At 38.6% G+C, this 27,845-nt stretch overlaps 2 protein-coding genes and 1 non-coding gene across 5 annotated transcripts; 1 reads left to right on the plus strand and 2 right to left on the minus strand.

Moving 5' to 3' along the window:
• Window positions 1-9: 9 nt before the first annotated feature.
• On the minus strand, window positions 10-4,248 carry LOC145467052 (glutathione S-transferase 2-like). Of its 2 annotated transcripts, XM_081450572.1 has the most exons (4): window positions 3,837-4,248; window positions 3,079-3,126; window positions 2,681-2,767; window positions 10-1,577 (listed from the first exon to the last, which is right to left on the minus strand). In XM_081450572.1, exons 1-4 carry the CDS (start codon window positions 4,147-4,149, stop codon window positions 1,201-1,203), a joined length of 825 nt encoding a protein of 274 aa, XP_081306698.1. In that variant the 5' UTR covers window positions 4,150-4,248; the 3' UTR covers window positions 10-1,200. The 2 variants fall into 2 exon arrangements, with proteins under 2 accessions (XP_081306698.1, XP_081306697.1); XM_081450571.1 differs by having other exon boundaries at window positions 1,485-2,767.
• A 59-nt stretch (window positions 4,249-4,307) lies between these two features.
• Window positions 4,308-23,497, plus strand: LOC145467051 (ubiquitin-protein ligase E3C-like). 2 transcript variants are annotated; one of them, XM_081450569.1, is made up of 29 exons: window positions 4,308-4,390; window positions 5,164-5,217; window positions 5,931-6,005; window positions 6,131-6,271; window positions 6,804-6,919; window positions 7,430-7,584; window positions 8,310-8,496; window positions 9,115-9,353; window positions 10,239-10,316; window positions 11,231-11,289; window positions 11,542-11,627; window positions 11,828-11,926; window positions 12,339-12,425; window positions 13,061-13,212; window positions 14,093-14,313; window positions 14,880-14,984; window positions 15,643-15,673; window positions 15,871-15,977; window positions 16,581-16,722; window positions 17,068-17,155; window positions 17,670-17,763; window positions 17,986-18,048; window positions 18,181-18,305; window positions 18,509-18,599; window positions 18,916-19,014; window positions 19,696-19,785; window positions 20,180-20,246; window positions 20,669-20,799; window positions 21,824-23,497. In XM_081450569.1, the coding sequence occupies exons 1-29, from the start codon at window positions 4,325-4,327 to the stop codon at window positions 21,989-21,991; spliced, it is 3,216 nt and encodes a 1,071-aa protein (XP_081306695.1). In that variant the 5' UTR covers window positions 4,308-4,324; the 3' UTR covers window positions 21,992-23,497. The 2 variants fall into 2 exon arrangements, with proteins under 2 accessions (XP_081306695.1, XP_081306696.1); XM_081450570.1 differs by having other exon boundaries at window positions 8,310-8,484.
• A 1,130-nt stretch (window positions 23,498-24,627) lies between these two features.
• On the minus strand, window positions 24,628-24,699 carry Trnaq-uug (transfer RNA glutamine (anticodon UUG)). Its single transcript has one exon. It is a non-coding gene; the product is annotated as a tRNA-Gln (tRNA).
• Window positions 24,700-27,845: the final 3,146 nt, after the last annotated feature.

Raw genomic sequence — 27,845 nt, forward strand, 5'->3', positions numbered from 1 at the left:
ACCCCCTCACCCCACCCCCCACAACCCAGACTATGTAAGGAATGGTGGAGAAGTCAGCACGAGGAATACTGAAAGATATTTTTGTTTTCGATAAGTTAAACTTTAATTATTGCACAGAAAGAGCAATGTGTTGCTGTTCGCATGAAAATTATGTCAGTCCTCTCCCACCCACAACCTAATATATAAGGCAGGAGTTGACTTGCATTTGTCACATTTCAGGCTATGTTACTGTCATCAACAGTAAACTAGAAGTTCAAAAGCCACTACATGCAAATATCTACTACTGGCTTTCTATAACTATATCCTTGAAAGTGCGTTAAGTTTGATAATTCCTAACACGTCATTCTACGTGTAACGACATGGTCACCAGATGTTGGGCAGAAGAAGCACACTATTTGAGACAGACAATAGAAATCTACTGTTACTGCATTACTTTATCAACACTTTACACATCTTTTTGTTTATGTCAAAACCTTGCATTGCATACATGTATATATTTCAGTTGCATGTATTTTGCACTAAGCCCATCCTCTATAAAAATGCCTTGTTACAAGACTTGTACAGTATGTGCACCTATAATTCAATGATTTACTTTATTTCATTTCAATAAATAATTGTGGAAGCGTGCTGGAAAAATGTTAATTTATGTGTTACTGGAGTTGTCATGGAATAGTTTTCTCAAATAAGGAGGGCTGCATCACAACCAGACTTTTAGCCAGGATAATTTTGAAAACTGTGCATTAGGGTCTGCTCAAAAGAAAAATTTATGAAGCAACAGGTGAAAAATAGAACAATTTATTATATAAACACCAATGAAATACCAGGTGAGCTTACTAGGAGATATCTTCACAAGTGAAAGTAACATGCTACATGTATCTTCACAAATTAAAAGATCACTATTACAATAGTTGCATAACAAATCACGCATTTCACAGCTGACGTGAAATGATTTGGTATTTCGCTGGTGTTTATATAATAAATAGAACATTACATGGCTGCTTGGAGATATGAAATTTCTCTATGAGTATTGAAAAATATTTCTCAAGTGAGCGCAGTGAACAAGTGAATTATTTTTCAACACTCAAAGAGAAATTTTGCATCTCTACGTGACCATGTAATATCCTCTATTTTCTTTAAAAAGTGGATGTCTCCGCTGGATGATTAGACACCCATCTGGCCAAAAGCCTGATGACAATCCAATTAACCGAGCCGAAAAGGGACTCTTCTCTCTGCTTTAAGATATCTAGCAATCTTGGGTCTGCTGGAAAAGGTCTCGTAAAATGCTTTCAGCTTTGGGTAATTTGCCAACACATCTACTGTCGGGGCATCATCACCAAAGCTTAGTCTGCTAAACTCAACATGAGTGTCTAAGAGATCAAACATGACGTAGTCAACCCAGGTGAGACGCTCACTGGCAAAGAATAAGCCATCAACATTTGTGCTGTTGTCTTCAACAGGGGTAAGCTTTTCAAAAAAGGAAAGCCATGTGTACACAACTGATTCGATGTGGTCGTTCCTTAGCTTTGATGAGAAGTTTGGACTGTAGAGAACTGGGCTAAGCTTTGCTCTTAGGTCCTCTGAAATACAAGGAATGAAGCAATCATCCACATCCAAGTTATTACCACTTCCATGCTTATGATGTGCATAAATCTACATTGTAAGCACACAACAGTATGGTTCAGCTGTCACAAAAAGCCTAACTTATTTTTTCCAAGAGGGCATGGTAACCAATTGTGCAATCTGATTAGTTCTTAGTGCGGTTCAGAATTTCCTATCTCTGCCCATGGTCATGGTAACAAGTGCATAATGTGTCTGTAGAAAAGGTCATCAATTATAAAAGTGATTTGAGAAAGAGAGGAAAAAATTAGTTATTTACCGGCTTACATGTAGTATTGGTACATGTACATATACAAAAACTGTGACCTTGGACTTGGAAATGGTGCTCTTATGCACAGCAGCCTGGGGCAGCATTTTGAAGACCTTGGTCACAGTTTTCACTATATACAGACCTCCCTGCTGGGAAATAGCATATATACATGTATCTTTACCTTATTGTAACATTTACTGGTAACTTCATTGTGTAGAAAAGACTGCTGAGTCAATTTTGTAAGATATCACAGTCACAGATTAGTAAGGCAGGAGCCTAGCAATCGGTATCTTACATTCTAATTGCCAAAGTATAGGAATTTTGACAAACATTGTGTGTGTAAATTTGAACTCTTTTAGTTCAGAATTCTTTCCATGAGAAGGGAACAGGGCTGTAATTAAGGGCTGTAACCCATCACACCTGTTCTGGTTGAGTACGCTTGATTTTCCCTTGATGCTACAGGTGAAACTGCCTGTTGTTGATACACTTCACCCACAAAGTACAAACTGTAACAAGTTTGCCACAGGTGTGCAGGGAACAACGATACAGGTGACTCAAAACGGTGACAGTGCCCGGGAAGAAAGAAGGGAAAAAGGCACAACCAGGGCTTTTTCTTGGGATTTTCCTGGGAATACCACAAGCATAATAGTGCTTCAGTACAATATATAGTTGTGAGCAAAATTGTCCATTTACTGGCTGGGGTAATACCAAAAAGAAGCATTCCAAAAATTTCAACCTTAATGAAATTAGCCCTATTATTCATGTACCCAGTTAAAGGTTTATGACTTTCAGCAAAAGTTAGCTGTTTATTACCTGCGCCAAAAACCAATGTTTCACAGATATGAATATCGGAACAATCACAATCTAGACCCACTGAGCGACCAATATGATGCATAATTACTGCAACAGATCAAACAAAATATCTTTATTTCATAAAATTAAGATTCTATTATCATCATAACTTTGGACTTAACAACGAGGATGTACATGTAAGCTGTGATAGACACAAAGGAAAGCTTGTTAAGATGTTAATCACTTACACATCAAAAGCCTGGGACAACTGGATGTCTAAGATACATGTACATGTAGGGTTTGAACTCTAAGCAAGCCAAATAATTATTCATCACTGCAGAGTTTATAAACATTATACACGTAGGAATAATTCTTTTAAAACTTCAATAACAAAGAGTCATCGCACTGAATGAACTAACCTTTACTCTGTACTAGCTGTAATCCAGTTGTTGTACTAATGGCAGGAACTGAGATAAAGAGAGTGAGATAATTAATTTTACTATGTTTTCTGTCAGATAGCTTTTATTATTTAAGCCATCGTCCGATAAAATTATTTTATGCAAGGTTGTAATTTTTTGTTTCTTTGTCAGTACTTTTCACTGACTGACTATTTGGCCAATTATGTATGCAGATTTCACAATGCAAATAAGAGGATACTTGGTATAATTTAGTATTAAACTGATTATTTAACTCACTTTCTTGCTAATCTGGATCATTCCAAAAATACCTAAATTGTATTTGGATGCAAGCGTTTTGTAAACTGAGTCTGAAAAGATTTACAAACAATTCTCAGCCACTTTCAAATGAGTATCTTAACTTACAGGATGTCTAAAGTTATAAATATTTTATGACATATCTACATCTGTTCGATGTCATGGCAAAAACGGATTGGTTTTCATTTTCTATAATGAAGCTAAACCCAAGGAATTTACCATACAGAAATAGAAACTCGACCAAAATACAACGTACAAAGCAGACAAAGATATCGTAAAACAAATTGAATACACAAATGAAAACTAAGTGAAAAATATATTAAGCAGACTTCGTCAAAAAATCCCAAGTTACTCGGAATCCCGTTTGGCTTTTCCTCAAGTAATCTTGCAACTTTATTTTGCAAGTGGATCAGAATGAAAAGTAGTTTTAAATCAATGAATCAACATCATCTGTTTCCACTCACCTTGGCCAAACGTGAACAGTCCTGTCTCTATTCCTTTTTCCTTAACAGCAGGCCATTCGGCTTTCGAAAAGTTTGTTTCTGCGTATGGAATTTCAAAGTCTTCCATCATCAGTCGTATGCCTTCGGCCCGTCCTCTGAATCCAAAATAATGAAGTGTAACGTGACCTATGCTAACGATCGGAGAGCAGCCTCTTTTTCCATGGATAATCTGATTGATTTTGTTAAAAACAAACTGTGCTTTCCCGCTATAGAAGACAGCAGCTATTAACGCAATTAGAGCAAAGGCAAGCTGCAAACTCAACCTTTCCGCCATGTTGGAATAGAGACAAGGCCTGGCTCCATGGTTGTTCAGGCCTGGCTAGGCCTGGCTACCATTTGCAAAGTCAGATGCGCGGTTACACAGCTGTAAGGATGACAACATTTTATTTTCGATTTCATCGAGTTTTAGCAGTTTTCGATTTGGACTGAATTCTTTACTTCCGTCAACGATGTTTTCATTTGATGGACAATACAAAAGCCGAAGGGTTGTCTCACTGGGAGGTGCAAGTAAAAAGGTATCTTTGTTGCCGACTTTTGTAGTTGTGAGCTCATACATGAGAGACGGTGTATCGTTCTTATCTAGCTAAAACAATATTCATGAACTGTAGATCTGTCAATTGCTGTATGTATACGAAAGAAGGGTAATTAAAATAAAACCTCGTGATTTCACTACCTCCCTTGTGTAACGATTATATGCGTTCTGCATAGTACAATGAATATCTGTATGCTGGAAAAGTGCTTAATTAGATTATGGAACAAAACGCTTTTTGACTGGCTTCATGAACGTGAGCCAGCAAAATTTCCAGTTGTCTACTCAGTTTCACCAAACACTTCTGTCATATTCAACTTGTGAAAAATTTTTCTGTTAACTTTAGGAACTATGTATTATTTTGTATTATTTAATCAATCTTCAATAAATTAATTTATATTTACAAATATGTGTCACACATGTTGTACATTCCAGCCAGCTCAGTCTGAAGAGTATAATTAATTTTTGTCACACATTTCTGGCATGGGAACCAGAATCTCTCATGCAAGTTATCATTTCATTGTCAAAGTGATATACATGTACTTGTCCTGCTTTTAAATGAATGCTGGATAGCACAATTATTAATTGTTTCCTATATTTTATCTGAAGATTTCAATTGCTCAAAGCAGTTTTAGATAACATGTTCTTTGATCTTTTTGGTAGTAATTTGACAGTTTTAAATTGACATATGTCGCATAACTTTTTAGCAGTTAAGCATTACATGTAATGTAATCGTCGAACATTTCTCTCATCATATAGGAAGAAAGGAAATCCTTGATTCAAAGGACTCAAGCAGAGCGGCAGAAAAGAGAGGTAAAGTTTCGTAGTGTTGTTTTACTACCCAGGTGATGAAGATACAAATATGAAACTGATTAAGAGTACCTACAGAGCTTAATCAGATATCCGCTTGCAAAGCCATTTCTATTATTAGTCTTAAGGCAATGGAATTGATAAGCGTAATCAAATCCCTTACAGGTGTATAGTATATTTGCATGTAGGGATGAAAATAGAATAGATTCTAGTTACATTGTACAGTGTATACATGTAATAGTGGAGCTCCAGTGGGCCAAAAGACCACCAAGTGGAGCACCATACTCATAGGAGTCCGTGAATTGCTTTTCTCATGGTCATCATGGCTAGCAGTATTGCTGGTGTGCACGTATATGCAATGATGATGATGACATTGCACAAAATGGCGGCCATACTCCAGCTAATAGGTCAACTGGGGCATGCAGCCTTGGTTTACAACAAACAACATCCATGCTATGGTCAATCTGACAGCTGTCAAAACAAGGTATCCACTGACCAGTATCACACAACCATATCATGGGCTCAGATTTTGAGCTCATTGAGGTCACATGTTTTTTTGAAGCTAACTGCTGTCTAGGTACTGGTTTTTGATTGGATTGCCGGCTCAAGCGAGGTTAACTTATTATAACCAGGAGCTCCGCTTTTTGAGGCTTAGCCAAATCTCCATACTAAATATATACCATGTACTCCATTTTCTTTTGTTTCTTTAACCCTAGGAGTTACGGCGAAAAAGTGCAAGTGCCCTTAAAATTCAGGCATTCCTCCGTGGAGAGTGGACAAGACATCAGCAGGTATGGTTAATAAACTCTCAAGTTTGTACTCATGTACTTTTATTTAAAGTAAATTGTGAACCGGTTGAACGCAAAATGACAACATGATAATATATAAATTTTTGTTTTCTTTGCTTTTGTTTCAGTATGAGCTCCAGAGGATGGACTTTGATGAAGCTGTTAGCTCAATACAAGGGTCAAAAGATATTCCAACAGTGTCTGCTGTTAGAATTCTTTTAAGAAAGCTTCTTTTCTTTTATTCCAACTCCAAAGATGCTCAGAGATTGGTAAGAAAAAAAAATTAATCATTTTACATTTGGTACTGACAGTACGGTGTCCAGTGTGTTGTGGAGGTGTGGCGGTCTCATGGTTAGGGCACTGAACTCTGGATCGAGCGGTCTGGGTTTGAGCCCTGAGCAGGGACATTGCATTGTGTTCTTAGGCAAGACACTTTCCTCTCACAGTGCCTCTCTCCACCCGGGTGTACAAATGGGTACTGGCAAATTTAATGCTGGAGGTAACCCTGCAATGGACTAGCATCGCATTCAGGAAGGAGTATTGATATTCCTAGTTGCTTCACGCTACAGAAACCAGGCTGTGGATAAAATGTGGCCTGATGGGCCACTTGTCTCATATGTAGACTTAACCTTACCTCTTTACTGTACAGTTTCCAAATGAGGGTATATTTTACAGCAGTTGCAGTGAAAGATCACTGTGATCCATGTAACACTTGAAGATCAGTAAGTGAAAGTATAAATGGTTGTAATAATTTATTTCCAAGGGGAAAGTTCCTTACAGCTGTAAGTTTCTTTTTTATAGATATGGATGTGCCAGTATCTACTAAAGAATCGTAGCAGTATTGTGAATCAGTTACAAACAGATGATCGTCACAGCTGGCTTCATCAGATCAAACACCTTCTCTTGATATGTAGCAGGTATGTTGCTTGCCTCTCTCTGCCTCCAACATAATTTATGTAATTTTATGTTAACGAGAAGTCCAAAATGTTAGTTACCTCCTTGCTTTGTTGGAGGGATGAAGTGAAAATTTCACATTTTGGACTATTTTATCTTAAAGAGAAGATGGAGAGAGAGAAAAATTCCAGGGGGGAATAAGTGGTACCTTTTAGGGTATTCAGCCAAAAAAAGGCAATGTCATTGAATGTGTTGTTTGAGAATTGGTACGTCTAAGGGAGGAAAACATTTCAAGCCACGCCCACAAAACAGGATCTTGGTACCCCTTAGGGGTTCTTTTCAAAATTTCCTCCTTCCTTTTTACATGGGAGGCCCCGCTGGGAGAAAAACGTAGCAGACTTGAGATTGACATTTGCTACATTGTATCTTGCTTGGTTTGTTAAGATACCTGCTACCTCCTGCTACCCCCTCTCACCCCTCCTCCTTTGAAAAGATGTCATATGACCTTCAGTTTGTTAACATGCACTCCACAGGTCACTGGAAGCATCACTGAAAGATTCTAAACCTGTTGCCATTCAATTGCGGATGCTAGAGGTGTTTACTTCCCATGATTCATATCACAACCCGGCTGATCCTGCTGGTAATAGAAAAGATGCAGCAATGGTGACAATTTACCTTGTCAGAAATGGTAATTAAAAAAGTGATATACAGTATAGTTATTTTAAAATAACTGACACATTACAACTACATGTATGTGCAGTCTCATTGGTTGTTAGGTTTGTTTAGATGAGAGGTAAACATGGTTGTGATATTTTAGATTTGTGCTTATTTTTGAGAAATATTTTATAAAAGCAATGTGTAAGTACTTTGTCTGTGTCTACATAGCCTCGAAATAGGAGAAATTATGCAAACCTTAGAGTGCATCTTGGGTTTGCATACATGTAACTGTCTCGAATTCTTGGAACCCTTCTCGTGTTTAGATGAGGCTATGTAAACATGGAAATTTTCTACTCTATTACTTAATGCAAGCATACTTCACACAGTCATGGTTCAAGTGCTGAGAAACTTGATTTTTTGTTGATGCAGATCAGATGAGGTTCATACTGGCTAGACTGTTTATTATTCCCTTTGTGTCTAGCAATCTGCTTAAATTTTGCTTTAAACAGAACTTTACATTGTAACCTCATGAAATTATTTTTAATTAGTTTATTTTAGTTATTTTAGTTCAGCCACTAAGCAGACATTTCCATGTGCATGCTTACAATGTATGTGTTTCTACTTACATGGCGATTGTACACTAACTCAACAGATGCATGGTAGTCAATGTACATGTAAGGTGAACCTATTTAATTGGTTTTTGTTTCCTGTTTAGCATGCAGTTCTGTAGTAATTGGAATATTATTTTGTTGGTAGGATATTTCAGATATCTGCGTTCTTTGCTAATGGCCAGAGTTCCATCCAGTCTGGAACCTTCCGTTGTGCCTCCTACTCCAATGGCTGCGGCAATCAAAGATTTGATAATGAGTCCACTTCACTTTAGCTGTCAGCCCAATAGTGAAGAAGAAGCAGTGTTTACTGCAAATAATAGGTATATTGTTCAGTAAGTTCTTTCAAGATTTTTGTGCACGTGTTGGTGGTTTTTTAAATTGGCTTAATGAGCTTAATTTTGATTTCTAACATGCTGGAAACAACCAATGATGAAATCTTTGTAGTTTGCACCTTTTGAAGCTTAGGTAATGAATTAAAGAATAAATTTAAATGTGAAGTAAAATTTAAAGAGATTTTTGACTTAGAGGTCAGGTGACTTGTTGAAAGACACTTTACTTGAGGCAAGAGGGTACATGTAGTAGGGGATCTACAGGAGGGGCCCGCCCTGACCCCCCTCCCCCACCCCCCTCCCTTATTTTGGGTAAAACAAAATATCTTAGAAGGAAGAAAAGCCTCCCTTAACCTCAAGGTCTGGATCTGCCACTGACATGTGCAGCAATATAACTGTTTCTATAATATTGTACATAATTATGTGCAGTATATCAGGGATGGGGTACATTAATTGATATATTTTGATAAATGAATAGTAGCCTTATAAACCAAAATCCTTCATGGCATTTATTGTTTGTGCAATCAGCATGGAAATAAATCAGATGTTGTTATAATTTTGGTCAAAACAACTGCAAGTTAACTGTCGTTTTTTAAAATTTTTTTTTTAATTTTTTTTCAGACATGAGGTGTTTTCAGCTCTCATCTCTGACATCCTTTGTCCAGAGATGACAGAACAGATCACTTGCTTCCTTTTACCGTCAATAGCTGACAGATCTGCAAAGTTCCCTTTTGTCTACTTGTTAGAGGCCCTCCTGATGTTATTATCAAAACCAGATGATTCAGGGGGGAGTAACAAGGGAGTGACCCCCACCCCCTGGTTACTGTATGGAGTACTGGCATTTGTTGACCAACACTTAGGTATGGTATTTCAATCAATATTAAATTGTTACTTTATAAGTCTTAAAGATATCAATAACTTCATCCAAGTGTTACTGTTTTTTTTTCTTTAAAAAAAAAGTTGTTGATATCCTTACAATGTATTAGTTTATCAACTTACATATACTCACAGTACATGATGATGTTATAATTATGTTACATGTACTTATAATAATTATTATTATGATTATGGTACTTGGTGTGTATAAAGTGCAGTGGAGTATTGCAAGAGTGTACAGCAATTTTTGTGGTGAAACAGTTTAACTGTGAAGTTAAGAGACTTGAAAACTGGAGATCCCAGGTTTGAAAAATCAAAATTGATGTTCCTCTCCTAGCTAGCATAGAATAGTCACTTACTGTACATAGTTGTAGTGATACCAATTGGGAGTGGACATTCTGGAGGCGCAACTTGAGTCTCCCAAGACTGGGCACTTTCTCGAGTATCTTAATAAGTAAATTCACGCAACTTTATTTAAACTTGTTACTTGACCGGACAGCCTTGTGGATGCCAGTGGCAGATCCAAGTGAGGGGTGTAAGCCACGCCTCAATATTGGCAATTTAAAAAGTTAGGGCTAGAAGGGATGAAAACATTTCAGGTCCCTACCTTAATTAAGGCCAGAATCACTGTAGTGGATAATTTTGGGCCCCACTACAAAGAGGCACGTGGATCTGCAACTGGATGCATAAGCTTGCACAATTTTGGTCTACAATGACCAGTGCCGCTACTTTCATGTAGTTCAATTTGCTCTCATGTACTTAAAGTACCCAGAAACACTGAGTTTGAGACTGCTACTGTACCTGTATTAACTGTGTAATGACTTTATATAGACCTCAACTGTTCTCATAAATCTTGGTTTTCTCTTCAGGCTCATCATCAGATCTTTCTGTAGTTAAATGTTACATTCAAGTATTACAAATCCTGCTAGTACAGCTGCCTCACCCAGGTAAACAATTATTACAGGCAAGCACTTGATCCTCATTCAGACTGTATTTCATTTTGATTTCTTTTGTTGGGTGTTTAACTGCTCAAGTGCATGGGAAATTTCTACTGGCCATAACTATTTGCTTGTCAACAAACTTTTTAGTACAGTTAATGACTGAACAATGGTCTATTTAGAGTGGTTTTTAATTGAGTGCTGTAAAACCAAAATCCAAAGTTAACACTCCTACTAGGCAATCACAAAGGATGCTGACAATCCAGTGAACCTATCAAAACTGGAAGTAATTAGATGTAGCTGATACAAAGTGGGGGAAAATGTGTGCGAGGGAGCTATGATTGGTTTGGTTTTACTTCAGATTGGATGAAAAAGTGGCATGAGTTTTTTAAAGCCAATCTTGTAGCGTAGTTGATGCAAATCCAATTACTTTTCGACACTCAAATGAAGACCGCTCTAGCCAAGATAATAACTGAATAACAGCCAGACTATAAATCATGTACATGTTTAATGGAGCTCAGTCACGGTGTTTTATCTTTTTTTTTTTGCCACATACAAAATCTCCTTTAAATGGAAGGAAACCAAAAAGTAGTTTAGTAAGATAGAAAAACATCAAAGAGATAATAATAAACCACAAAGGAACAAGGATGGTCAAGGATGGCACAGATTGACACAGATTGCAAATGATGAATTTGAAAAATTTAGGCTAAACTTTTCAAAATGTGCAAACCGTGACTGAGCTCCTTTAAAATTATTTGAAATACAGAGCAAGCTACTGTATAATATGCAAATAAATATTCACTCAGGTAAATGTTCTTAATCTTAACAAAAAATGGTTTAAGTTTGCCTAGTTGTGTGCAGTTTGTTGCCCAGGTTTGTTTATCATTTGCGTATTTAGTTATTTTCACTTTATTATGTATCAGTTACTTTAGATTCTGATGATGATGACAGTGATTCAGAAATGGAAATAGATCCCCAGCAGGTCTGTAGTCATTAACACTAGTCTTGTAGAAACATTCTTCTGGCAATGTTTGTTTATCTTTCAACTACACTTAAACCCTTGCACTTGGATTTTAATCCAAGGCAGGCAATACTGTACATGTAGCCAACATTGAAATAACAGTATTGTTGGTCTTGTCATGACATCGTAACTATTAAGAATCAAGCTTTATTGCTGTCGGGGCAGTTCACCAATGAACTGTTTCAAATTAATTTTGCTTTTCTTTGTTGGCAGTCTTCTCTGGAAAATTTGAGGGAAAAGTGTTTGGATATCTTAGACTCTAAAGAACATGTCAAGACTCTGGAGTCTCTTGTAACAAGGTAAGCTAGCAGAAGTCCATCTGCATTCTCAGGCTACATGATTACTGAATTACATGTAAATAACATTTTCAAAAAATACTGGATTCTTTGGAAAGCTTTACCTATTTGCAGATGATAAATTAGAAGTTATACCTGTTAATAATATTTAAATGCATGTAAATACGTTTACCAACAAACCTATGTTCTGTGTTATTTGCCAGGGACAAAAAAGTGGCACATGAAAAAGAAATTATCACAGCACTTTGTAATATTTGTCATTTTCTGATGTCCGAGAGTAGATTGCCCATACACAAGACAAGGTGTGTGATTTGTAAAGTCAGAATGTGCATGACAAGCAGTGAATTGAGCATTACAAATTATTATCTCTCAGCAATCACTGTGGACCTATGTTACTAAAAATACAAATAGCTGACCTATGATACTGAATAAACGTTTCTCTCTGGACCCATTGTGGACCTATCTTACCAGATAAATTGCTCTGTAAAATGGTCATAGTCAATCTTCTTTATAAACAAGTCATTTCTCATTAAATTCAGTATATTTTTGTGATGGTTTCTTGTGATGCTTCTCCATAGAATTGTGCCTTAGACAGTAGCTGCAGGTAGTACATGTATGTCCAAGCAATAATACAGTAATTATATAGTTCTGTAGAAATTCCTTAGTGTACATTGTATATTTTTCTTTCTTTTAATGCATATTTTCTCTTTTTAGGCTTCTTTACACTTTGGCATTAAGTCCAGTGTTTGTCAGAGAACTTTGGAGCAATATACAGTCAGCCACAGTGTTTACCAGTACTGGGTGAGATACAAATATTTGTACAATCATGTACATGTATTCTTACTATTGAACAGTGTAAATTTTTCTGCCATAGTATAGGGACAATGATCCAATCAAAACTGGAAGTAAAATCATGCAACCTGTGCCAACTGTGGGGAAAATGATCATGGTAAATCAAGGCACAATTGATTTTGGCTTAACTGTGGTATATTGAGGAAAAAATACAGCATGTAAGCTGTGATTGGTTTTAAAACAAAATGGAACAAGTATTTTGCCAAGCCAAGTGTCCCATATTGCTGTACTTACATGTATCTTGGGGTCAGTAACTTGAGGTAAATTTGTAGGGTCAAACCCCCCCCCCCCCCCCCCAAGGTTTAAACTCTTTGGTACCCATTCATACACCTGATCAGGGCCCAAACCTAATTAGGTTCCAACATGGACGCTCTTTGGGTTTGTCATCACTCGTGCAAACTTCCTTCCCCATGTCGCAGGGAAAGATCACCTAACGAGCCCAAAGAGTGTCTCTGTAGCAGGCTAGAACCTGGACTGCTTGATTCATAGTACAATGCACTAACCATGAGACCACTTGTACCCCCTGCACATTACTCAAACACTTTCAATATAACTTTATTGAGTTTTGCTTGTTTCTCTTGCAGGAAAGAAATACCCTTGTTAGATCTTATATCCCGTGGAACAAATCTTTCAACACAAGAAGCCAGTGCTATAACTCCTTTGCTGTCTTTGTTCTCGTCTCTGCTGAGCAACACATTGTTTTCTGTTCATGACAATGAGTTTTATGGAGTTGAAGGTAACTCAAAACGAGGGTGATGTTTCTTAGGAAAAGTTGCCCTTTTTAGCAGAGAGGATGTTGTAGTTTTGACCTTAGTTAATCATTTATTCAATCAATCAGTAAGACAGGCACAGATAGGGGAGCAGGGAATGTGCAGTGGCTCGCCTCCCACCAATGTGGCCCAGGTTCGATTCCAGTCTGTTGCCACTGTATGTGGGTTGAGTTTGTTGTTGGTTCTCGCCTACTCCGAAGGTTTTTCTCCGGGTTCTCCGGTTTTCCTCCCTCCACAAAAACCACCATCTCCAAATTCCAGTTCGACCAGGATAGTGGACCTGCATGAAAACCAGCCAAGCCTGATGTGGCTTCCTCTCTGAATATAAATATAAACAGACAGACAGACAGACCGTCTGTCAATCAATCCGTCAGAAACGCAGTCAGTCGATCTATCAGTCAGTTACTCAATTAGACAGTCTGTCAATCAGTCAGTCATCAATCACACAAATGAATGACCAAAAGGAGTGGGTTTTTCCCATTGATTGGATCTACATCTAAATACTCTTCAACACTTTACATTGCCTAGTTTTTTTAGTTATGCTCTTTTTTAGCAATTTTCTCATTCTCCCAGTACGTCTGTCACTTCCTCATGAAAGGAGCTACGTCACGGCTTGCGCATCTTAAAATCCTTAGCCTAAATTTTTAAGTTCCTCGTTTACAATCCGTGTTAATCTTCTCCATCCTTAACCATCCTTGCTCCTTTATGGTTTATTATTATCTCTTTGGTGTTTTTCTATCTTACTAAACTACTGTCTTTTTCCTCCGAGTTAAAGTTCATTTTTTACGTGGCCAAAATAACACAAAATCCCGTTACTTTAGCTCAAAAATTCACCTTCTTTTGCAGGTCAGCAGAGTTCATTTATGCCATTCTCTCTCAAAGAAATCGAGCAGATGTCTTCAATCCTCTGTAATGTGGTGATAGGAATAATCGAGATAGTTTACCCGGAGGCTAGTCCGACCTTTACTGGGCAATATCTTGCGGCTATGAAGAGCGTTGGAGCTAAATCTGCCCTTTTGAAAAAGGACGATTTTCATCCCAAAGAAAAATGGATCAAACTTTTAAAGGTTCGTGTTTAGACTGTAGATCAGAGTGGAGTAATACCCGGTATGGCCTTCCTTTAATTGACGGTCAAGTGTTATTCTCGAGAGAAAGGAGACCCATTTCGAGGGAAACGTGACGCGTTTCGAGAAAGATGATGGGTGTCTCAAGAGAAACGTGATTTATCTCGAGAGCAACGAGGCGTGTCACGAGAGAAACGTAATTTATCTCGAGAGAGACGAGGCGCGTCTCGAGAGAGACTAGAGTAACCAGACCTGTCTCGAGAGAAACGAGGCGTGTCACGAGAGAAACGTAATCTATCTCGAGAGAAACGAGACGCGTCTCGAGAGAGACGAGAGTAACGACACGTGTCTCGAGATAAACGAGACGCGTTTCGTGATAAACTAGACAAGAGATGGCAGCTTACTTTGAAGCGGCACTGTACCTTTTTGAGTAAATTTTGCACTATTTCTGCTGGGTTAAAATGCGCATCATAAATATCTACATGTGCTGCCGTTGTGGTCCGTTTATTCCCTTAAAGAAACACAAAAAATTTAAGCCATTCTTTGGCTTTGTTACTTTCTTACAATAGGACGTAACCAGTCTTGTTCGTCAACTCCATTCACGAGACTCAAGGAGACAGTTCTGTCCTGAAGGACACTGGCTTTCACATAAAGTCATCATAGATCCTGCTCAGGTAAACAGCTGCTGTTAAATTATGATTCAGTGCTAATCTGCTTTGGATTACCAATACTCTGTCTCGACAGTACTATTCTATTTGGATCTTGTCTTGGAAAATATGCTGCTTTCGCAAAACCGACAATTTGGGTGTTTGGTGTGTTTTTTTGTGCTTGGTGCCGATTGCGTTATTTGCTTCGAGTTGGTCATCTTCATTATCATTATCATCATCGACGCCATCGTCGTGATCGTTTATTTGCGAATAAAAAAGTATTTATTAGTTACAGTGACTTGAACAGGGCGGGGGAACCTCCTAACGAAATATTACCAGGCTTACAGGGGAGGTCACCTCAATTGTTGTTGTTGTTTTAATTATTGGCTGTGTATGTGTGGGTCGGCCAGTTCAGTATTATTTCATGAAAAATTCAATCATCTTTCTTTACAATTGGAAAGCCTTTTGAACCAGCGATAGATACTGGAAGAGAATTCCAAATATAAGGATCTTGCTAGAGTTATTATTACGTCATTAGATTGCATGTACATGTATTTTAAAATTTTCCTGCAATTTCCCTCAGCGATGATGTTCTTTGGTTTTCGTGTGGTTTTCACTCATCTAGTCAATTTTGCGTTGTAGCTTGATTTGTCCTTTATTATGTCTTTGATTTTATTTTCTATAGATGAGAATCGACGGATTTCTCAGTGAAGAGGGTAGGTGACACTTAGTTACTCAGAGGAAAACTTCACAAGTAGCTGTTACAGATTGCAAATGTCGAACCTTAAAATTTTCTCATGTGACTTTTATCAGTTATTTCCTCTTTTGCTTTACTAATAAAGTCATGCTGCAGACTTTGCCCCTCATCCAGAGTTTGCATTGATCTATTCTAATATGTTTTGTTCGTGTTCAGGCACGGTAGAGGGTGTTTTGGAGCCAGGAATGTCATCCACAACAGCCAGGAGTATGACCATCCTACAGCACATACCTTTTGTTGTTCGGTTTAAAGACAGAGTAAAGGTGAGAACGCTTCTCGTCGTGCTATAGTTGCATAAGGCTGTGACGCTCTCAAAGCAACACTCCGTTCCTCGCCGCCGCCTTGGCTACATTCCAACTCTTCCATCCTGCCTTGGTTCTCTCTTTCTCATCCGTCCTTCTCCAAGTAGTTTTCCCTCTCGCCCTTCGACCCTCTTGCCCGTAAAGGGGGGGGAGGGGGGGGGGTTAAACCCTTAAATCAAAGACCGATGTAAAGGCTGGTCTTATGGACAACAATGAAAAAGTAGCTTCTAAAAAACATACCCAATTCAAGACTAGAGTGCAAAAACCATACCCTATTTAAGACCAAAATGGCCAAAATCGACACCTCATTGCTGACCAAAACGGCTAAAAAACCATACCGTTTTGGGCTGCACATACCAATATAAGTCATATAAGGGAGTGGAGTACTTCCCCCCCCCCCCCCCGCGGGCCTTCTTGTGTCCACCCCAATGCTGTCAATCAGTCGTTTATAACACCCTCTCCCCTAAGTACGTGTCCTAAACAGTTCCGTGAGAAGGTTTACTTTACCGGTAACATGAAGATTGGACTAGCCTCACTGACATTTTAATATACTTTGTTGTTTAGTTGCTCCAGAGAATTATAGCTAAGAACCGAACGGAATCACAAGGTGAACTGCATAATTTCATGATGGGGCCAGCCATTGATGTGACAGTAAACAGAAACTACATTTATCAAGATGCGTTTGATCAACTGACTGAGGACAAAGGTAAGACCAAGCAATTGGTCTTCAAAACATCTGCTAGCTCTGTCGACTGAAGGCATTTCTTCCATTTGTAAGCTCTCGACTGCGTATTTGTATAGTGTGAATTTTCGAAGAGCTTGTGAGCTTGCCTCGCTTGCAATGAGAAATCCCTCTGTCTCGTTGTTACGCTTTCTAAGACAGGGGAAGATCCAGAAATTCAGAAATTGCGAAATTTATTGCGCAGAGTACAACCCACCCCACCCCGGCCCAAACCAAATGAAAAACTCCACTCTAAAGACAGTTGGTCAATTTTCGAAGATACATTTTACAAGATACCATTCTCATGGTTTATTGCTATTCTTCTCACAGCCCCAAACTTGAGACAGAAACTTCGAGTGCGCATGATTAACGCTCAAGGATTGGAAGAAGCAGGTGTGGACGGCGGCGGAATTTTTAGGTTAGTAATCAGTGATATAAAAAGGATAGACTACGAGTAGTCTCTCTTTCGCTTAGTCCATCGAGCGTGAACATAAATAAACCGGAAGAGTGACTACCCGTAGTGTATAAAAGGATTAAACGCGCAGTAATTCTTCAGGTATTTTTTTTGTTCTTCTTTTCGTCCTGATTATTCTAAGTTACTTTTCTTCCTGATCTTCTCCGCTTTGAAAAGTCTGGACTCTTTTCTTGACATGGATCTTTTTTTAAAGACTTGTCGAAGTTGTTAAAACTGAGGCCCTTTTTGTTTCGGAAACCTGCATGAGAGGATTGCAGATACTCACGAAGAACTCGTTTTGTCGTGTAATGTACGTGTAAGCGTTACACTTTAGGCGCGTGACTCGCGCGCGCCTTACGATGGGGTCGCGCGTGACTTACGCTTTGACCTTGGGTCACGCGTTACTCACGCTTCGTTCTCAGTGGATCTATTAATGCTAGTCGCTCTGTAAACAATCAAGTTTGCTCTTCTTTTACAGGGAATTTTTAAGCCAGTTGCTGAAAGCTGGATTTGATCCTAACATTGGTTTCTTCAAGTCAACTCATGAAAGACTGCTTTACCCAAACCCACAGGTACTCTAGTAATGTGCGATCTGTAGTGGCTCGTCATGCAATTTTCAAGATTGTGCCGTGACGAGCCCAAATAGCATCTGCGTAGGAGACTATAGTAATATGCGATGCCTTGTCTTTACTCCACTGCTTTCCATTCATAGCTGTCATCGTTTCCCTTGGGTATGACATCTAGTTAGTTGTAGTTGTCATTTGATCTTTTGGATGTCTTTTGTTTTGACACAGGCGGCTATTTTAGCAAAAGATTATCTGAAACACTACCATTTCCTGGGAAGAATGTTAGGAAAGGTTAGGCTCCCTTCATTCCTCGTGACTGCATTGAGTGGTTTTGTTTGTGTTTGCGTTTGCTTAGCTTTGTAATTGGTTAAACCTGTGAAGAGTTTCTTAAGAGACTTTTCTTTTGATGTTCTCTCTTTTCAGGCTTTATACGAGAACATGTTAGTGGAGTTACCGTTTGCCAGCTTTTTTCTCTGTAAACTTCTCAGTAAACATGGTACAGATGTGGACATACATCATCTGGAGTCTCTTGATCCTGAAATGTATAGGTATGTCATGTCGACACAGGCAACCCAGCTTAGGTAGCATACAAGCAATATTTAACACAGGCAACCCAGGTAATGGGCGGAGTGCATAATGTATTAGGTGGTCTGTTTCGTAGTGATTTTTGCAGGAAAGCGAACCACACATAAATACTGTTGTTAATGAACTATTTCGCTGTCTGTGCTGATTTCTATTTTGCATTCCTTAGAAACTTGTTGTTTCTCAAGAATTACAGTGGGAATGTCGAAGACCTGTCCCTTAACTTTACAGTGGTAAACAACGATCTTGGGGAAAGCCAGGTAAGTCAAACCAAACAACCCAATTCAACAACCCCTTTCAATAAGTTATGATTTCCTCAAGAAGACTACTGGATTTTCTACATCTCTTATTATCGTAGCATGAAGCTTTTAGGAGTGTTTCTTACTAAGGGTGTTGCATTGGAGGTGCGGGGGGAACATTGTATCAGGGGCCTTGTATTGTTTATCAGGGGTGGCGAAGGACAAAAATGCTTGTTGGTCAAATGAATGGCAACGTATCCTAAAAACATTTATGTTTTTAAGATAAGAAGCTAGTCATCTCTTCTATGTTCGTATTATTGTATTTATCTTGTAATAGGTTGTGGAGTTGAAGCCAGGTGGTCGAGATATCCCGGTTACCAACAGCAACCGGATCAGTTATATTCACCTTGTGGCTGATTACAGACTCAACAAACAAGTAAGTTCATCAACGTCCTCCCCAGTCTACCCCCCTTCTCCCAAGTCCTCCCTTGTAAACATTGATGCTGATTGTTCTACTATAGAGTGTTTTCACATGACGTCACGGCAGCCAACCAATGAAGCGACGGCCATGTTGGTGTCCCAAACTAATTTTGTACAGTTGAACTCTTTCCTTTTGCAAGCACTTTCTTTTGTTCCAATGAATTTGCATGGCTGCTGGCCACGAGAGTGAAAACGCTGTATTCGTCCATCATTAAGAAACTAAGCAGATAGTTGGTTCGGTTTGTTTAATAGGTGCTTCATCGTGACGAATTATCCTTCTTGCTCCTGTCTTTTTACTGAAACACAGAACCTTCAGACTTGTGTTACTCGTCTGATGCCCGTTTGTGTACGCACTGAGGAACTATCCGTCTCAGCATAGTTAGTAGAGGAGACTATGGTCTCAGCCAAGTTCGTTTCGTCGTTTCAGACGCGCTGAAGCAGCTATTACGTCTTGAAGTATAATCCGTCTTGTGCCGGTCTTTATACTAAGATGCAATACCAGACGAACTAAAAATACTTGATTAAGTTTGTCCAAACTCATTCGGCATCTTTGATGTAAAAACGCTCCTTGTCTGTTTCTCTGACAGTCGTAAAGACTTGGTTGTTATTAAGAGCGACTCGCTGTATTGTGTTGTAGATCCACCGTCACTGCCAGGCATTCAGGGCGGGGCTCTCAGATGTGATCAACTTGGAGTGGCTCAGGATGTTTGATCACAATGAGTTACAGGTAACTTGTCTTTCTTGCTTGCTTTTCTTGCTATAATGGATTGAGCTGTACAAAAAGCTCGTGTTCACCCTGGACTCTCCAATAAGTTTCTGGAATGGAGAATTGAGCTTTTTCCCTTTAATTTTTAGACGCGTCAACGAGTTTTGCTCGTGCATTCATCGTTCCTAATCTGTCTCAATCTTCCTAGATGTTACCCATCCTTGTTAAATTTTAGTTTATTACCTCTTGGATGGTTTGGATGGATGGTTTCATAAACTATTCTCATTTTGACCCTCAATTTGAGTGCACCTTTGTACATCGCAACACGATCTTTGGCTGTGAATCTTCTTATGAATTCCACTCCTTGAGCTCTGAAATCAAGGTTTTCTGCCTGACTAAATTCTTCATATTTTAGGTTCTCATATCGGGTGCTTTGATTCCAGTGGATCTGGAAGATCTAAGAAGAAACACGAATTATTCAGGTACGTTACTAAAAGCTGATAAGTTATGCCTTAGAACTTTTAGAGATCTAATGAGTGATCAGATGTCAGATAAACTATAGTATTTAAGGCCCGGTTCAAATGTCGAACTTTACTTGTGCCCAACCTGATGTCGCTATTAGGTACATGTAAAGTTTGATGTCTGAAACAGTTACGATGGACACAATTGTATTCAGATCGAACTTGACGTTCTATCTGACTGCGGCACACGAATACAACAAGTTCGACTTCGATTCAGATGTGGAACTTCACATGTGCTAATCTAATGCATTCATTAACGAATGCATATTTTACCTCAATGATTTTGCGTCGAAAGCAATAAGTTCGACGTCTGAGTCAACTGTCGAACTTATTTTTTTACTGTTGACAAGTCATAATTTAATCGAACTTTTTTATCTTTTTAGGCGGCTTCACGGAAGACCATCCTTGCATTGAATCGCTCTGGCGAGTAGTTAGTCAATTTACCGACACACAGAAACGTCAACTGTTGAAGTTTGTTACGAGCTGCTCGCGTCCGCCACTTCTTGGTTTTAAGGTAAGCTCAGTTCCTAAGAGAGGTAGGTTAACCACATGTTCTCTTCATTCCCTCTGTTACTCCCTTGCGTTTAATAATTCTCTTATCTCCTTTAGGGTTTTCCTTTCGTTCATAGTTTAGTCATCTCTGAATAGGCCATTTCCGAGTTACCTTGTGCTTCTGTTTCAAAAAGAGGCTCCGTGCAAAACCTTTCATATGAAAATGAGTTTGATTTGCATGAAAGTGAACCTGTAGGCGGAAGGCATTTTCAAATGAATGGTTTTGCACGAAGCCTTGTTTTGTCACAGAGACAAAAGGCCCCTCGGAAATGGCCTGTTATTATTTATACGAAGTTGAACCTAGGGAATGGTGTACTTGATCCCTACGTTCAGAAAGCCCATACCGATTTTTACCTGCTTAACAGGGACATCGGATAATAAGGATGCCTAACTGAAGCGGTCTCTACAATGCTCTCTAATAGTGTTTTTTGATGAGAGAATGTTTTTAGCAACTGGGCACTATACTGCCCATCACTTAATTGACCTGGGCTGGGTTGTTCAAAGCCCGATTAAGCTAACCCAGGATCAGGGAGAATTTTGATTTGAGTTTTGTATCTTTTCGATGAGGCTTTCTGTTTTTCTTGTTTGTCCTTCAGTTTTGAGCTGACGTAATCTCAAACTAATCGAAGCATAAGCAGTCAAAAACATTTTTATACAAGAAACTTATATACTTCAGTTAACTTTTAATCCTTGGTTTGCGTTTATCAGCTTTCGAGAAACTCCGTCTGACTACAACGAGTTAACCTGACATGACCCCGCGATCCAATCGAAAACGAGCACTTGGTCAGCGGTCCATTTAAAAAAGAAAACAAGTGACCTCGATGAGCTCTAAACCTGAGCCAAGGATATAATCACGTGATACTAGTCAGCGGAACCTTGATCTGGTGGTTTTTCAATAGATTGGCATATAATGGCAAGTTTTTTTTTTTATTGACGTAGAATTTCGGTGGTCTGTTGGTAACTTGTAAATCTCTTTTCTCAATCAGGAACTCCAACCACCATTTTGCGTCCACAGCGCGGGGCCTGAGGATAGGCTCCCGTCGGCCAGTACATGTATGAACTTGTTAAAATTGCCAGAATACCTGGATGATGAGATCATGAGAGAGAAACTATTATACGCTGTGGAGTCTGGCGCTGGGTTTGAACTGAGCTGAGTCGGAACTGCACCATTCACTTGGCTAAACTGAGAAAACACCACAGACAGTTAAGAGAAATTGTCGCCTGATTTGACGAATCTCACGTTAAGTGGCAGTAATGTTGTCATGCGCAAACGATACTGCTCAGTGTGACAGTTAACGGTGGCGGGAACGTTTTTTTGGATGAACCTGTGAACAGGCTTCTCGGTGGAAAAGCGCGGTCTAAGCTAGCGGTGAGAAACTTGATGCTAGAGGCCATCTCAACCTTAGAGCCAGCATGCAGTTAAACTTGAGTTCAACCAGATACCGATTCAATGCGATCTGCAATCCGAATTTTTACTCAGAGGTGTCTTAGAAGGAAAAAAAGATCAAAAGTTTCTTAATATATGCCTTCTAGGAGATAGACGTTTCTGTAAAAAGGGAGCTAACAAGTTCCAACAAATCAAACTAGAAAACAATACAAGGTTGATAAGTAGATGAAATGGCCGTTCTAAAAACGCGTAGGAGTAAAAGCCTCTGATACTCAGGGTAGATGAATACAAACCATTTGGATGTAGCATGGTCTTAGTTCTTCTTAGCACTAACTAAACCACAAAGGATATTTAGTAATAGTAATTTGGCCGAGTGGAGTACAATTCAGGAAGTAATCGGGTCTGCATTGTACGACACGAGGCTCAATTACTAAATATTCGAATCAATAACAAATTTCGAGATAAAAAGGCTTAAAGAACTTCTTTTGGGCGAAAACTCAGTAGTGTTTTCCTTAAGTTTTACAAACGTTTGGAAAACATTAAGAAGGAAGCCATTCAAGCGAACACAATTGACGCACGAAGGACACAAATGTCTAATGACTAATTACTAATGACTAATGACTAATTAGATGTCTGGTGACTAATTACCAGAAGTCGTAATGGGACACCCACGTGATTGTACGCCAATTACGTGACAAATAAGTGCGCGGAGAACCAATCACAATCGAGAAATTTGTTATAGATACGATTTATGGTAGCTTAAAACAGTTTCCAGCACTTTCCAAGACTTAGATTTTGAAGGTCATTATAACCACTCTTTATCAGTTGATGTTTCAATCATGTTATCAAAAAACTGCCTAACCATTGTTGAAGACGTAATCATTTTCGCGACACAACCGGTTACTATAACAACAGTATGACCTGCTAAAAACACCTATAATTTACGCTTTAAGTACTTATATTTAAAAAAACGGCACGATGATATTTTTTATATTACCAATTTTGATTAGTAGGATAAGATGCAGCTTTTCACAAAGTTTAAAAAAAATTCTGTACATAGGGTTTCGAGCCACGTAAATTTTTGTCTTGTAAAGTGTTGGAAACTGTTTTGAGCCACGTTAAGGTGTAATAAATGTATAGCTTTTGGCCCGCAGACAAGTAAGGTAAACTCGACTTTTGAGAGAGAGTCAAAAAGAAAGAAATGTACCGCGAAAAAGCTGTTTTGAATTAAAGAACTTCAATCATTGTAGAACTACTACCACCTGTACCTTGTGAGCAAAGTTAATTAAAGAAAAATGCTCAGTAATGTTTGTGTGTAGAATTTAACTAGCTACAATCCTGGTCAAAAGTCTTGCGACACTTCGCAGTTTTGCAAACATATGGTCTTTCTGTCCACCTCCCAACCTCGTTCCCAGGGTCTCTCATCTTACCGCCCTCTCCTCGCTCGCTCCAGGGGGCGGTAAGATGAGAGACCCTGGGAAAGAGGTTGTTCACCTCGCCCTCCCCACCCCTAACACAATGCTGATGTTGATTCATCCAAAGAGGGACCCCCACTATTGCAACATTGCTTACGGGTTGGGGGGGGGGGGGGCGAGGGGGCTCGAAAAATTGAAAAATGACTTCCCACTTTTAAATAATGCGTCAGGCATTTTGTCAAGTGCACCCAAGGACTTTTGGCCAGGATTGTAGTTCTGGGCTTACAGATTTTGATGTGTAAAGAAAACGTGTCACAGCTTGACGATCAAACATCTAAAGAGTGTAACGACTGAACTTACAACTCGCTCGTTTACATCACTAATACCACCGTAATCTGCGAGCGTGGAACATTCCAACTTAAACTAACAAAGATTGTGTAAACACAGCTTAATATTGATTTTGAAAACAGTTCTTGCGGTAATAAAAGCGACGAAATCATTCTGTTGTTCTCTCCAAGGATATTAACAAAACGTTTAAAATTATCTCAGATTCATATCGGCTAAACACCTGGTGAAACCAAGGCTTTTTTCTAAGTACGACAAAATTATTAGTAATGATAAAACAATAAAGAATAAAAGAGTTCTGTTAACCTGTTGCCGATCTGGACAGTTATACTTTTGCACGCACAAGTCATTCTTTAGCTTACGAGGTAAAAAGCACGTCAAAGAAATTTTGCCATTTCTTTTCAATTATCGAGTAAATTTTGAGTCAAATTCAGCCTTCTTTCTCCGTCCCAGTCTTCCCCATTCTAGTTTCCTATCGGTTTATTGTTGTTTCTTCCTCAGAAAACTGACAATTTGTTTTGTTTTGTTTTGGGGTTTTTTCCCACTTTCAAACAATGTAACGATAAATACGATACGAAGCTAAGGAGAGTTTAAAACAAAGTAAAAGGGAAAATTTTGGAAAAAAGGGAAAATCACATTGCCGAGGTCCCACCGAGATTTGAACTCAGATCGCTGGATTCAAAGTCCAGAGTGCTAACCATTACACCATGGGACCCAATATAAAAGAATTCGGTAAACAAGTATCCCATATATCCAAACCAGGCGTTGCTAAGTAACACGAAGTGCATTTAAGCAGTTAAGGATAACATGACCTGTTGGGATGCTTGTCTCTTTCTACATATTCTGATTGGTAAACAGGATAATTTAAAATTTTTGTCAAACGAAAGATCATGTGTCATAGTAAGTAGGTTGACGATGTTCAATATACCTGGACCGTGCTTATATTACAAAGTCGATATCGGTGCTTGGCAGGAATAGAAAGTTAAAGTTCTATTTTGGCTGGTAGGCGTTATATTGGAGGACCCTAGTCAGCCTCCGCCATTTTCAATGCCATATTGATATTGCATGGTGAGGCGAAATCTTGTTGCTTTACGATAAGTTGTGTTCCTGAAAGTATGTTTCATTATCTTTAGTAGTTTCCCAGTGATTTTCTTTATTTCGACATTTTCCGAATAAAATATAATAGCCAAACTCTCGCATATCATGTAAACAAAAACAAAGGTGTGGTTGACTGGGGTCCTTTGCTACAGTCAAAATAGTAAATAAATTACAAAAAATGTGTGAATGTAAACAGGTACGTGATGTGTATATGCGACTACTCAGGCTGGGTTACAGAACCTATTTTGCCAGCCTTCAAAAAATGAAGGTTCTTACACGCGGGTTTTACTGTATCTCATTAAAGCTGGGAAAGCTTGTTAAACCAGTGATGAAGGACCTTGATAGAGTATCGTAAATTGCCGAGATATATACCTTGAGTGTGCTTTCAGTGAAGCTAGAAATGTTACTGCTTTGTTTACATGAAGCAAAGCTAATACTTGCATCAACATTTTAACGTTAAAGAGTATGGGGCGCCGTTTGTAAATTTATTATTTAGACCGAATTTATGCCATTTTCCCCTTATTTATAAATAATTGGAAATGCCACAAAATTTGTTTATAAATAAGACACAAGAACTTGTTCGTTGATATGTATATAATTATTTTAGGTACGTCCTGATTTATAAATAATATTTTACCATAGAGTTATTATATATAAATAATAAATTAAACAACTTCAATTATTTATATATCAGGTCATCTCTAAAATAGTTATTTACACATCATAAAGTTTGTTAATCCCATTATTTATAAATAAATTACTTCGCCGGGAGTGTAAATTCATTATTTAGAAATAATAAATTTCACCTCGCCGAGTGTAAATTTATTATTTAGAAATAATGAACTTCACTGAGTGTGTAAATCCATTATTTAGAAATAATGAATTTCTCCTCGCCAAGTGTTAATTTATTATTTATAAATAACGAACTTCATTGAGTGTGTAAATTCATTGTTTAGAAATAATGAAGTTTCATTTCGCCGGCTGTAAATTTATTATTTAGAAATAATGAATTTAACCGTGTGTGTAAATTCATTATTTAGAAATTGATTATTTAGAAATAATGAACTTCACTGAGTTTGTAAATTCATTATTTAGAAATAATGAAAGTATGAATGGCAGACCCAGCGTCTCTTGCCCGATCGATTTCGGAGGCTGTTTCTCGCGCTATAAGTGAGACAGTCAATGCTACCCTTGCTCAAGTAGGTAACGGCGGCGGTATGTAGCCTGAAATTCAGCACTGGCGGATCTGGGGGAGGGGCTCGGGGAGCCCGTTCTCCCCCCCCCCCCCCAATTCCCCGCCTCAGCTATCTATTATGGAGTTCTTATTCACTCAGCAATTCGGCAGCTCACACTGCAACAGGAACAACTAACAACCTCAAAGGCCGAGGCAACAGGTAAATTTTAAGAAAAGAAACTGCTGCATGAAGAAAATAAAAATCGCTTGGCGTGTTAAGTGAAAGGTCTGATTTCTATTGAAATTCAATAATGGTTTAAACGTAAATGAATTTAGCTTTCCACGTGTACGATCTTTGGACTTGCCTGGAATAGACATGCCCAGCCGTGACTTGATCAAGCCAAACAAAGTGTGTCACACAGCTATCCGTCCAAAGGTCACAAAGGTCACAAAGAATTTAACCTGCGAGCAAACTCACGTTTGAATCAAACGCGCGAGTGACGAAGAGGAATAGCGATCGGCGGGAAAGAGGCGCCAAGAAGTGACTTTCTCCTCTCGCGGCTTCGCCCGTCGATTTCTCGCTCTCAGCTACGCCGAGCGCGTTTGTGCTCCAACGTGAGCCTGTTCGCAGGCTACAAAGAATTATCTAAGCATGTAAATACATTATTCGATTTCCCGATTTTAAAAGTTCTGCATTTTCTTCATGCAGCAGTTTCTTGGCTTAAAATTTACCTGTTACCTCGGCCTTTGAGTAGTTGTTGTCGTTGTCGTTGTCGTTGTCGTTGTCGTTGTCGTTGTCGTTGTTCCTGTTGCAGTGTGAGCTGCCGAATTGTTGAGTGGATAAGAACTACGTAATAGATATTTGAAGCGTGATTCTCGCTTAAACACAATTAACCAAAATAAGGGGGGGGGGGGGGGAGAACCTCCCCTAGATCCGCCACTGCTGAATTTCAGGCTACATAGCTACCTGAATAACTGTCTTATAACGCGAGAAACAGCCTCTGAAATCGATCGGGCAAGAGACGCTGGGTCAGCCATTCATACTTTCATTCTTTCTAAATAACGAATTCACATACTCAGTGAAGTTCATTATTTCTAAGTAATAAATTTACACTCAGCGAGATGAAACTTCATTATTTCTAAATAATGAGTTTCTAAATAACGAGTTTACACACACGTTTAATTCATTATTTCTAAATAATAAATTTACAGTCGGCGAGATGAAACTTCATTATTTCTAAATAATGAATTTACACACTCAATGAAGTTCATATTTATAAATAATAAATTTACACTCGGCGAGGTGAAATTCATTATTTCTAAATAATGAATTTACGCACTCAGTGAAGTTCAGTATTTCTAAATAATGAATTTACACTGGGCGAGGAGAAATTCATTATTTCTAAATAATGGATTTACACACTCAGTGAAGTTCATTATTTCTAAATAATAAATTTACACTCGGTGAGGTGAAATTTATTATTTCTAAATAATGAATTTACACTCCCGGCGAAGTAATTTATTTATAAATAATGGGATTTACAAACTTTATGATATGTAAAAAACTATTTAGAGATGACCTGATTTAT

Source organism: Orbicella franksi, chromosome 14 (assembly GCF_964199315.1).
Source record: "Orbicella franksi chromosome 14, jaOrbFran1.1, whole genome shotgun sequence".
Classification (NCBI taxonomy): Eukaryota; Metazoa; Cnidaria; class Anthozoa; order Scleractinia; family Merulinidae; genus Orbicella; species Orbicella franksi.

Coding starts and splice junctions, on each gene's coding strand:
- LOC145467051 (XM_081450569.1), top strand. CDS start 4,325: ATGTTTTCATTTGATGGACAATACAAAAGCCGAAGGGTTGTCTCACTG. Junction 6,006..6,130: donor AGTGGACAAGACATCAGCAG/GTATGGTTAATA, acceptor CTTTTGTTTCAG/TATGAGCTCCAGAGGATGGA. Junction 7,585..8,309: donor AATTTACCTTGTCAGAAATG/GTAATTAAAAAA, acceptor TTTTGTTGGTAG/GATATTTCAGATATCTGCGT.
- LOC145467052 (XM_081450571.1), bottom strand. CDS start 4,149: ATGGCGGAAAGGTTGAGTTTGCAGCTTGCCTTTGCTCTAATTGCGTTA. Junction 3,127..3,836: donor ACTGTTCACGTTTGGCCAAG/GTGAGTGGAAAC, acceptor TCTTTATCTCAG/TTCCTGCCATTAGTACAACA. Junction 2,768..3,078: donor ACAGCTAGTACAGAGTAAAG/GTTAGTTCATTC, acceptor GATCTGTTGCAG/TAATTATGCATCATATTGGT.